This window comes from Cercospora kikuchii, assembly GCF_019650295.1.
Source record: "Cercospora kikuchii DNA, contig_00008, whole genome shotgun sequence".
NCBI lineage: Eukaryota > Fungi > Ascomycota > Dothideomycetes > Mycosphaerellales > Mycosphaerellaceae > Cercospora > Cercospora kikuchii.
Genome location: NW_025408589.1, coordinates 2,012,349 through 2,024,708, shown reverse-complemented (window position 1 = coordinate 2,024,708; position 12,360 = coordinate 2,012,349). Strand labels below are relative to the sequence as shown.

General features: G+C 51.4%; 3 protein-coding genes across 3 annotated transcripts; 1 reads left to right on the top strand and 2 right to left on the bottom strand.

The window, feature by feature from the left end:
• Positions 1 to 4,502: 4,502 nt before the first annotated feature.
• On the bottom strand, positions 4,503 to 5,453 carry CKM354_001198200 (uncharacterized protein; the record flags this gene model as incomplete). The annotated part of the gene is made up of 1 exon (XM_044807491.1): positions 4,503 to 5,453. The coding sequence occupies one exon, from the start codon at positions 5,451 to 5,453 to the stop codon at positions 4,503 to 4,505; it is 951 nt and encodes a 316-aa protein (XP_044663426.1).
• A 495-nt stretch (positions 5,454 to 5,948) lies between these two features.
• On the bottom strand, positions 5,949 to 7,566 carry CKM354_001198100 (uncharacterized protein; the record flags this gene model as incomplete). Its single annotated transcript, XM_044807490.1, has 6 exons — positions 5,949 to 6,416; positions 6,468 to 6,549; positions 6,616 to 6,931; positions 6,987 to 7,153; positions 7,200 to 7,387; positions 7,444 to 7,566. The coding sequence occupies 6 exons, from the start codon at positions 7,564 to 7,566 to the stop codon at positions 5,949 to 5,951; spliced, it is 1,344 nt and encodes a 447-aa protein (XP_044663425.1).
• Positions 7,567 to 8,794: 1,228 nt separating this feature from the next.
• On the top strand, positions 8,795 to 9,762 carry CKM354_001198000 (uncharacterized protein; the record flags this gene model as incomplete). The annotated part of the gene is made up of 2 exons (XM_044807489.1): positions 8,795 to 9,480; positions 9,537 to 9,762. The coding sequence occupies 2 exons, from the start codon at positions 8,795 to 8,797 to the stop codon at positions 9,760 to 9,762; spliced, it is 912 nt and encodes a 303-aa protein (XP_044663424.1).
• Positions 9,763 to 12,360: the final 2,598 nt, after the last annotated feature.

Here is a 12,360-nt window from a genome sequence, read left to right as displayed (position 1 = left end):
TGAGGCTAGGAGACAGATCAACGAAATGACACTCCAGTCGCCCGGAGCTACGAAACAATCGAGCCCAACTCGGACAGTCACTCGCGATGGCAAGGAGGACAACCAAGTCACGAGGACAGGTGGAAGTAACGCACCATCGAAGGATACGGCCTCGGAACCCGATATCCCCAAAGAGTATCAAAAATGGGCGAAACTCTTTGAAGAGGTAGAAGACATCACCGCTTTACCTAAACATCAGACATGGGACCACCGGATCAACCTAAAACCCGGTACGGAGCCCCCATTCGTGCCACTATTCAAGAAATCCGAACACGCGCTCCAAGAAGAAGATAAGTGGCTACGCAAGATGCTAGCCAAGGGATGGATACGCAAGTCCAGATCTAGTGCAGGCGCACCTATCTTCGGTGTTCCAAAGCCCAACGGGAAGACACGAATCGTCGTCGACTACAGAAAGCTCAACGACATCACGATTAAGAACCGATATCCATTACCCAACATTGAGGAATCACAGGACAGACTTACCGGATCAGACTGGTATACGAAGATCGATCTACGAGACGCATTCTATGCTATCCGCATGGCGGAAGGCGAGGAATGGAAAACAGCATTTCGAACACGCTACGGATTGTACGAGTTCACAGTTATGCCAATGGGATTAACCAATGCGCCAGCCTCCTGCCAGGAGATGGTAAACGACATTCTCAGAGATCTGCTCGACATATGCGTCATCGCATACATGGACGACATTCTTGTCTACACTAAAGGATCTCTCGAGAAACACAAACGACAAGTACAAGGCGTATTCGAAAGGCTCTCCCGAGTAGGATTCCGGACCGCACCCGAGAAATGCGAATTCCATAAGAAGGAAGTCAAATTCCTTGGCTTCATCATCAATACTAAAGGAATCGCAATCGACCCGGAAAAAATCGAATCTATCAAGACGTGGCCAACCCCGAAGACAGTCAAGGATGTGCAATCATTCCTTGGACTAGCCAACTACAATCGGAAGTTCATCAAAGATTACTCCAAGATCGCCACACCACTGTCAGACCTTACAAAGAAGGACCTCAAATGGAAATGGGAACAACAACATCAAAGAGCATTCGACAAGCTAGTACAGATGTGCTGCGAAGCACCAGTACTGATGATGTTTGACACGAAAGAACCAGTCTACATCGAGACCGACGCATCGGATCTAGCCATAGGAGCATGCCTCACACAGATGCATGATGGGAAACGACACCCAGTGGCTTACTATTCAAGGAAAATGTCACCCGCGGAACAAAACTACGATGTCCATGACAAGGAACTGCTAGCCATCGTTGCAGCACTGCAACACTGGAACTACTACGCGGAAGGAGCACCAGGACTAACGATTCTTTCTGATCACAAGAATCTGACCTACTTCACTACGACTAAAGTACTGACCCGAAGACAGGCCCGCTGGTCGGAACTGCTCGGACAGTACAAGTTCGAAATCCGCTATACTCCAGGAAAAGAGAATGGTAGAGCAGATGCCTTGAGTCGAAGAGTCGACTACATGGAAGGAAAAGAACCCGTACAACAACGAGTTCTCAAGGCCAACCCGGACGGAAGCCTTAGTGCCAACACACAAGAATTCAACAACATAGTGCGAATCCTCAACGACACCGAGGAACAGTTTCCAATACTACAAGGAAAGTACCAGGTACCAAAGGACCGAGAAGAAGAATGCATACGACAACATCACGACGACCCGTCGAAAGGACACCCAGGAGCGACCAAGACTGTAGAACTCATCCAGAGAAGTTTCAGCTTTCCACAGATGCGACAGAAAGTGCTTAAGTACATAAAGCGCTGCGAGCATTGCCAAAGAAACAAGGCCGAACGACATGCAAAATACGGACACATACAGTTTAGGACTCCGCCACAACAACCTTGGGACGAAGTCACGATGGACTTCATTACCAAGCTCCCGCCCTCGAAGGACAAGGTCACGGAAAACACGTTTGATATGATCATGGTCATGGTCGACAGACTCACCAAATATGCACACTTCATACCTGCAAGCGAAAAATATACGGCGGAACAACTCGGATACCTCGTGATGGACAGGCTAGTACGATACCACGGATTCCCGAAAATCTTCATTACCGACAGAGACAAGCTATTCACATCGAACTACTGGCAAACACTGGTCGGAACCATCGGAATCAAACACAAACTATCTACGGCCTATCATCCTGAGACAGATGGACAAACGGAAAGGACGAACCAAACCCTGGAACAATACTTACGACACTACATCAATCACGCACAAGACAATTGGGTTACACTACTCCCCATGGCACAAATAGCACTCAACAACCACAAATCAGAGACTACGCAGGCTACGCCATTCTTTGCGAATTATGGACGAAATCCGAACCTGTTCGGAAACCCGCATAGTCATCCTCAAGCTGAAAGAGCAATGGTTGCAACAAAAGACATGAAAGAAATACACAAACAACTCGAAAACCGCATCCAAGACTCGCAAAAGACAGTCGCCAAGTCCAGGCAAGAAAAAAGAAAAATGGCACCTCAGCTTAAGAAGGGGGATAAGGTCTATCTTCTTACCAAAAATCTGAAGACAAGAAAGAAGACCAAGAAGTTGGATCACGTCAAGGTCGGACCATTTTTGATTGACGAAGTCAAAGGACCAGTCAACTACCGACTCAAGCTACCAAGGGATGCAAGGATCCACCCAGTGTTCCACGTATCGTTACTGGAACCCGCTGACGCCGAAACCCCATGCCAAGAAACATTCCACTTCCAGCCGGAAGAAGAAGACGAGTTCGAAGTCGAAAAGATCCTAGACCAAAGGGGCCAGAAGTTCCTAGTCAAATGGAAAGGGTACGACGAGTCCGAAAGTACCTGGGAACCTCGAAGGAACCTCACGAACTGCCAAAAGCTCATCAGCGATTTCCTCTGGAAAGCATAGGACCAACCAACCCTACGAACTGCCACCGGCCTCCAGGGCAGTACCACCAGGAACAACGCCAGAAGGGTCGATCGCGTTGTTAATAAAATCAAGCGACGACCAGACGGCGGGAGAAAGACCGACTGTTGCATCCGCCGCTGGACAATCCACGTCCTCGTCCTCGACGAATTCCCCAGACTCCTCCATCTCAGATTGCAGGCACAGGGCCTTCTTTCTCGCCCGCTCCTCCGCCTGCCTCAAGATTTTCTTGTTGCGCATGAGCCTGGCTAGAATGACAGCGAGCTCTTCCTCATCTTTCTCAACCTTCTTTCGATACTCCTCCCGAGTCCGGTCCAACGACTCCCATGACAAGTTCACACACTTGCGACCCCGCTTTACACACTCCGCACATCTCAGCCGATACGATCCCTCCATAACGATACAGTCGTGGCCGTTCAGAAAGCAATGGTCGCAAGGAATGACCGACGGAGAACCAAAGGCGATAGTTTCCTTGTAGAGGCGAAGACGGTTGCGGGAAGAAGAAGAAGACATCTTTGGAAAACAAGAAGCAGCTTACCCAAACCTTATGACCTCAGAGCTTCGGGACGAAGCTAGGCCAGAAGGGGGATGGTGTTACGGTTCGAGAGCACAGCCGCCTCGACCTCCACGCTCATTGGCTCAGGCAGCGCCCCACTCGAAAGCCACTCACTCCAGAGTGGATGATCGGGAAGACACGACGGGCCAAGGAAAGCACAACAACAGGGTGCCTGAGGCAACGAGGGCCTGGCTGCACCCGATCATTCCTTGGCAGTGCTGAAGTGATCAATACTCACTCGAGGTGATGATTGATCACGACTTCTCGAGCGATCCCAGAACATCTGGGATTCTCCTTTGTATATAGCGAGCGATGAGTATCGCCTCTCTAGATAGTCATCGCGTACAACTCACTGTTCTATCTCACTGATTGGAATCAAGTGAACCTTCTTACTTCGTTGCCTTCCTCTAGACTACCCGACAAGCTCAAATCCCGATCGAGCTTAAGCTTCTGCTTAGTGAGATCTTAGGTCATCAGCTCCCGTTGATCAAACCTAACACTATTTATATATAAATAATAGGCTTATTCGTACGTAACGAAGGATTATACGACGGTCGCGTATATCGTGTTTCGTAGGGCGTCTAGAACGAGAGCTGTTTGCAGTAGTTTGTCGTGTTTTGGCGCGTCGTAGTACTAACTTAATAGTGGCTTCAGAGACGCCGGTAGTATCGTAGATTTAACGCGTTGTTTCTCCTGCATTACGACGTCTAATAATAATTCCTTTTGCCTTAGATAAGAGTTTGTAGCCTGCTACGCGATTTGGATCGATTAGCACGAGCACATTACGTTGTAGCATTGCGCAATAGTAGTTGGAATTCAATGTTTACAAAACGCGTTCTGAAGATGCGGCTGCCAAGATGCGGACTTATCCGCTAGTACTGTACCATACCGCGTTGCATTTGATCCGCGGCCGCTTCTTTCTCATGATCCGACACGGCCTTGGCTTGAGCAGCAGCAATCCTAGCATGGTCACTTTACCTGCAATCCCTTCTGCTGAACCGCCATATTGACCTTCACCGTGGGCACCTTACTCTCAGGCGGTCCCCTCAAAGTTCTTCTCGCCTCTTCTTGATAAGGTCTCCATTTCGGATTTCTCGCGAGCACATCCTGCGTAGCCTTCGTGGCGAACGTAGAAAGCTTCATCGCCTGCTTGAAAACCATACTCTGCAATTCATCGGCACCAGCATTTTTCTTCTGCGCCCGCGCAATTTCAAGGTAAGCTTCACCAAGCACTTTGTCAACTTCTGCGCCTCGTTGTCGACGCACCATCTCCACTTCTCTGAAAATGCGTTCAACAAGCGGAGCTCCACCTGGGATCGAACTGGCATACGCGAGTGTGGTTCGTCTCAGCATGTCGAGAGCTTCTGGGGCATTGTAGGTCCCGGCTTTGAGGCTTGTGATGATTTCCTCGATGAGATTGTCGATACAGAGCTTTGCGGTCCTTGCTGTGAGGATGGCATTGTCGACACCTGCAAAGTTCTTCCATATGCCGGCTCCTAGGATCACGGCGGCTCCAGCGGCACAGCCCAGCAGACCTCCTGTAACCACTGCTGGAGCTGCGAGGGCCAGAGGACCGGAATTGTTCTGTGGTTTTGCATCGCGAGTTCCATCTGCACCTTCTGCGGCATTGATCTGCAGATTTGACTTTGATCTCTTCGGCCGTGGGTTGGCACCACATCCATTTTGCTTCGAAGCATTTGGCTTTACTCGGGGCGCTTTCGATATATTCAATCCTGGCTTAGAACAAGCGGAAGACTTGGACGAAGTTTCCGTAAGCACTTCAGTCTTCCTCACTGGAACGGGTTTAGAGACCGTATCAGCCTGCTTCATCTTCGATGCTCTCCGCCTCGGATTTGGTCTCGCCTTCGTCTTGCCATTCTCGGCGACCGACACCGCAGAGCTGGTGGCGTTCGATGCCATGGTCATGGCATCGGAGCTAGATATGCGGCATCTATTCGTCGTGCATACTTCAGGCAGCTCCCAGGTTCTGGTCGCTACGTTTGTGTGTACAACCGATTAGGATCATGGCATGTTGTTGTGGGGCAAGCGAGGAGGGCATGCCAAGCTCGCTCGATTCAAGTTCCTCGTGGCTCGATCCTTGTTCCTGCGCAATAGCTACGCTATCGCACTCCACTTTCGCGCATAAAAACCAATCAACCAACTGTTCTCAAACATCGCAAATGGAAGCAGTACCGAAATATCGCTCACGTCACGAGCATCCCGTCTCTCAAGTTCGTGGGTCAATGGAGTCCATTCGCTCAGTCGGCTGCTGAAAATAGTGCTCATGATATCAGTATCTTGATTTCTCGCCTGATGGCTTGCGTAGTCTGTCTATACAAGGTCAGATACATCCAAGACACCTGATGAAGCACAAAGCCACCTTGGTACTACACGGACAGACACGCTGGACTCTGCTCAGCGAACTTGAACAGTCGTCCCGAATTGCGTCTCCCGCGAGGCCGGAGGTGTACGCCACTGCCGGTAGACTGCAGCAGCATCCTCGACCGCATCGTAGCCCAAGAGGTCCTTGTTGTACTCCGAGTCCAGCCAACCGTGAGAAGACCTCCCCTTGTCGAAATCAAAACCAGCCATTTCAGCATCACGTTCCTGCTGCTCTGGTCCATCATGCATGTGGTAGAATATACGGTTCTGGTCTGCGCCTGCTACGTTCAAAGTAGTCCGCCGCTTACGCATCTTCTCGTAAAGCTTGAGTACCGACGTTATCTGTTCTGCATGAAGCTTGTTATCTTCAGCTTGCAAATCTCTCTGGTATGCGCTGAGCAGGTATCCCAGAACGGCGGCGTCTTCTACAGCCATGGCGGCACCTTGGGCTTGATATGGGAGAGTCGGGTGGCATGCGTCGCCCAGTAATACTGCGTTTCCCTAGATATGTGTCAGATACGGTTCGTGATAGATGATCGTGGTTCATCGTACTTGGACCCAGGTCTCAAGCTCCTCGTGGTGCATCAACTTCCACTTGAGTACGGAAGGAATACACGATATCAGGGCCTTGAGCCTAGGGTAGTCAATGTCAGTCCTGCGGGCACCCGCACAAAGCTCGGCGTATTGTACAGGTACTTACGTCGGGTCCCAGTCGTCGAACGTCGCCCTCATCTCCGATATGTCTCCCTCAGCTGTTCTTGTACCCGTCGGCAGATTATCTGGTCGTAGCAGGACCAGATTGAAGGCACTACCAGCACGGATCGGATAGAATATGCAGTGCTTGTCCGGACCTAGCCACAAAGTAGCGCACTTCTTGGCACACATCTGTTCGATACTAGGGTCGTTGAGCGCTTCGAGTTGTGAGCGGTTGAACGTTGCACGATATGCAAGATCCCCGTAGTCAGTAGGCGGCGATGGTTTATTCAAGATGCTCTCACGCAAGGACGACCACAGCCCTGTGAAGCAGTTAGTACTCGATGACCTTGCCGCGGGTGTAGGAGGCAAACGTGCCATCAGCTCCAATGATCACGTCAGCTTGCACGGTCGAGCCGTCTACCATGGTCAACTCATTTCCAGAGGCACTGACCTTCTCAACTTGTGCATCAAGCTGTAGCTTAGCACCAAGTCGAGTAGCTTCTTTCAACAATATGGCGTGGTAGTCTTCCCGGTGAATAACCCTGTGCGTAGTTGGCATTGCGTGCGCCAACTGGTCATGTTACATACCTCCACTGCTCACCAAACAGTCTGGTCGACGTCTCGCCCAAAGGCTTGCGAACAAGAAGCGACCCATCGGCATATCTCCTGACGTCAATTGACTCCAACGCAGTCGAAGATTCTTCAATCTGCGAAAGTACGCCCAGCCGTTTCAACGTCTTGGAACCGTTGGGAGGCACCTGAATGCCAGCACCGACCTGAACACACTTGTTAGGATCTCAGCACGTACTTCAAACAGTATCAAGGGACACACGTTGCCGATCTTAGCAGCCCGCTCCAAGATAGTGACCTCCAGGTTTCCATGTCGACAAGCGATGGCTGCAGCAAGTCCGCCTAGTCCTGCACCGACTATGACCACTTTCAAAGTAGCCGCCATCTCTTAAAATCGTCTTTGCGAGGAGGACCAGCGGAAATTGAGATATTCGCCCAGTGGAAATGCCGTTCCCCAATGTGGACTGAGTCTTCGTCTCGGATATGCCTTGGCAGTGCAGCAGGTGAAGATATATCTCCTCGTGGTTCGCCTAGCCGATTCTTCCAGTGAGATGCTTACATCAGAATGCAGTCAATTACCAACTTGCGGGGTCTACAGCAAACTCTATACGTTCCATATAGGGTCGATCCTCCATCAGCCGTAGTCATGTGTCCCTCCAGCTGCTGAGTCTTTGGCATACTTTATCCTGCCGGTGTTGCTGCATCCTGAAGGACCAGAGAAGGCGTAAAGCGAGCTTTACTAAGCCTTCAGAATGCCATCGATGGCTGAACGATTAAGTATTCGGTGTACTGAGCCCATCAAGAGGTACTTCGTTTAGCGTACACGTGGCGAAGGAGTTCCTTGTCTTTCGGCTTGACCTGACGCTTTCGTCCCACGGCATTACAGCTGTGGTTGACTCGACTTTACTGGATGCCGGAACCTCCTTGTACTATGATCGAGCCGCGATCGCAGCAAAGAGCTGGACGGAAATACGGAAGCAGTTGCATGATGAGAGGAAGATCAGGATAGAGTTCGGAAGGGGCTGAAACCTACTCGGGACTTCTGCTGCCGTGCCGTGTAGCCACAGAGAAAAGACGACGACGCAAGTAAACATTTATCGCAGTGCGTCTCGACACTTACATACAAGCTCAATGATGAGTCCGAATATGTCTCAATCACACGCTCCGGTGCTGCACCAAATATTGTCGGGCGTGGCCGAGATGCCGAAAACAGCACTTCCGCGGCAGCTTGACTCCATCTGGACCGATTCAAAAACGCCTCCTCTCTCATCCACATCCCAATCTGGCCAAACTCTTCTTCTTAGTCGAAAGACTGCCGCCCTCCCAAGGCTTCCAAGACGCGTCCTTTCTGGAACAAGTGCAGTCCGCGGACGACGAGTCGCTCTCCCAAAGATGTCTCCCTCCCCTACGAGTCCATCAGCGCAAGTATCCTTCTGTCTTTTTCGTATCTCGTTTCGTTGGTGTTTCCGTTCGCGTGCGAAGCGACTCGCTTGAAGGCTAGGCGAGGACGCAGTCTGCAAGAGCTGGGATTGGAGCCGGCAGAGGCGCATCATTGAACATCTAGAGCTTCAGACGCAGATGCTGAGAGCCCAGCGCTCATGATACCAACGACCATGCGCTCCGTCGCGCTTCTCGCACTGCCCTTCCTCCCACACGTCCTCTCACAAACAGTATCCACCTCCGCGAAACGCGGCCTCGCCCTCGTCGAAACGAGCGAAGCAAGCGATAACCACTTCTGGACCTCCGGCGACTTAACATGGTACTACAACTGGGCAGCAACGCCCGACCCAGCACTCGATAACACCCCACTCCAATTCGTCCCCATGCTCTGGGGCGGGACACAGTCCAACACGCAAAACTTCTACACCCAAGTCAAAAACCAAATCGACAGCGGCCGAAATGTGACCTGGGTCTTAGGCTTCAACGAGCCCGACGGGTGTCACGGCGTATATGGCGGATCATGCTTAGACGCAGAAACAGCAGCAGAGATTTGGATACGCGAGATCGAGCCTCTGAAAGAGCTGGGCGTCAAGCTGGGTGCGCCAGGTGTGACAGGTTCCCCCACGGGTTTCAACTGGATGCGGAATTTCTTCACAGCATGTGATGGAAAGTGCACTCCCGATTTCATCCCGATTCACTGGTATGGTGATTTCCAAGGACTGGCGAGCCACGTTGGTCAAGTGAACGCAACATATCAAAATATGACCATGTGGGTGACAGAGTGGGGGTTTCCGGATCAGAAGCTCGAGGATACGCAGGACTTTTATAACCAGTCCGTTGCGTTCTTTGACAGGATAGAGTAAGCTTCCATCCCGGGATATCGAACCTGATGATCAAGGAACTGACCACTAACAGCTACATAACGCACTACTCATACTTCGGAGCGTTTCGGTCCTCGGTCTCGAACGTTGGCCCCAACAGTGCCATGTTGACGCAGAAAGGCGAGCTCACCGACATTGGAGCATGGTATCTTGGTGATGCTGCGACGGGAAATATACCCAAAGGTGATGCGCCACGTGTTGCCCGATTCGCTGGCTCTATCGTCCTGGTTGTCGCGGCAGGATTCTGGTGCCTGGGGTGATCTGAAACATTGAAAAAGCAATCTACAAGCACAGCTTATGCAATTTTAGAGATAGATCATGGCATGGCGAACGAGTGATATTTGGGAAACTGGGCATTTACGACAGCGCATGCAGAATTTGATAGAGCTAATCGTTGATCGGAGATCTTTGCGTTTTTTGCTTTACAGCGAGTCTGATGCTACGCCCAATAGCACTGTTCGAGGCTCACCTTTTCTCAAGACGACAATTCAATTGAACTCACGAGCACTTCAAAGTGCCCGCCTGGGAAAAGTCCACCGCGACACAAATCCATGTGGTCCCTAGGGTTCCCCATCGATGACAACGCATAAATTGCGGATTCTCCACCAGGCGTCTGCCACAATCTTGCAATCTATTTCTCCAGACCCATATCCCCACAAAGTCATCTGGGATCAATCTACTTCACGTTATTGCTTCGCCATGCTTAGTTTCTTGCTTGTCTCGCGTGCTCTTTGCTGAATCAAGCATATCGCAGTTTGCGAATACCAATGCACAGACGATACTCTAATCAAAAATGTCACCGGAGGTTTTCTGAGTCGAAGGCGCAATGTGTGCATGGAAGATCCATGAGTGTAGGTCCATACTTAGATCAGCCGATTGTTCCTCAGGCAGGATCATACCCAGTCCAGTACGGATCTATGCGTCGGAAATGGGGAAACAAGGTTATACTCTGGTGCTGACGTGCTGCGCATTCTTCCATGCTGGTTTCTGCCCAGGCGCTGGGATGTCGAAAACAGAGGACTGTGCAATGTCTTCGATGGTGTGCTATCAAACTGTCACGCACGTGGGCTTGTCTTGTCCAAGAGAAGGCCAAGTTACGCCAACGCCGTTGCACATGTGACAGCGGTTGGAATGTCTCTGTAGACCTTGTGGTTCGGAATCTGGCGGCAAGTCTGTTTTGTTTCAATGTGAAGCCCTAGCTAGCTGTGCGATATTCGCAGGGCTTGGCTGTCTCCGGAATGTTACGATGTTCGTCTTGCAGCTGTGGCTTGTCAATACTGAATGCTGCGTTGTGAGTGACTGTTCGCAAATTGTCAGTAACTTCGGAGGATAAGAAGGTTTTCCGCACATGGTCGGACAAGACACGGACACGCGCCGCAATGCCGATGTTGGAACGACATTGAAACGTGTCAGAGGTGTCGCATAGAATCCCAGGATAGCATCAGTCGATCAATTGTTGGTGTCCTCCACCGCGCGGAAAGAAGTTTCAGCTACAATCGCATTAAGTCTGTGTGGTCAAAGGATGTGTTGGCTGCGGTGAGCCCGACTCCTGCAGCAAAGGAGCGTGCATGATCCATGGGGAAGGACGATGGCACGGATGTGGTGGTGCCTTTTGCCAATCTGCGCGGGTGGGAATCCCCGTCAGCAGATCATTCCCGCGCCCGCGTTATGGACATCCTTTCAGCTGGCAATGCGTGACGTTGATGCTCAACAACATCCGCTACACCGCTCTCTCCGCGTGCAGAACGACGGCGATGATGAGCTCGCAGCGGCGACGCAAATCGTGAACTGGCGGAAGCAGTGACGTCGAGGGTCCCGATCAACAAAGGGAAAAGGCGCACGCGGCAAAGGCGCGATGAAGAGTGGCTTTTGCCCAACACCGAGATGCCAAGCCAACCAGATGCCGGTCGGAGGATATCGGAGGATCCAGATCCAGACAGACAATCGACCCTGCCGTAAAGCTTTCACGTCAAGCTACTGGAGATGGTTCCTTTTCGATGATGGCATGCGTGCTCCCTTGAATGCAGCGTCCGGCCTTCTCCAGGTCACCGGGCGTGGAGGATGCAGTGCGTGCGGAGCGGTTGGCTTGTCTTCCTGTGCCAAGTGTAAGAAAGTGGTATGAGGATCGCATTCCGGCAGTCGAGCGAAGTAGGCGGAGCCAGTCGTACGACGAGCTGAGCAATTCCACTCTCGATGACAAGCGATCGAGGGCTCGAGGCAAAGCACGTCCAAGACTCGAGGCGTAATTGGCATATGTATTCGTTCCACGCCTGCTGATAAGAACCAAATCGCACCTCGAATGGTTGTCGAACAGTGTTGAACACTTCGGTAGCTGCTGGAAGCAGATCGTAGGCTAATGCGAGTTCCTATCTGCGTCCAATCAGGGTCGCACTGAAGGAACGAGGTCTACTGTCCGTGGCATAGCGGCCGTTCTGAACCTTGTCCTCCGAACCAATTGACGCCGGACGCTTATGCAGGACCTTTATCCTCACTTCTCGTTGTGACTTTAAACGTGCAGTCATCGTGTACGTCAAAAGATAAGAGGGCACACGAGCTGATGCTTTCCTCGGTTGGAGGCGCCCAGCAGAACATGTCCGTCATGCTTGATTCCCCACGCCTGCCAACCGCGTCGCGCGCTGGGCACGGGAGAGAAGATAGTCAACAGGAAAAAACGAAGCATAATTCCCAATCTCGCTGCTGACAGTGCACGGATATCGATTGGGGTGCGGTGTGTGAGCGGTAGCACTGGTCTCACAGCTGTACCACGCTGGGGCTATTTTGGCGTGCCTCCCAAAAGGTTTCCAGGGTTCGCAGCAGAATTAAGGCTCAGGCGAACGTGCATGCGTGGATCCCATCGT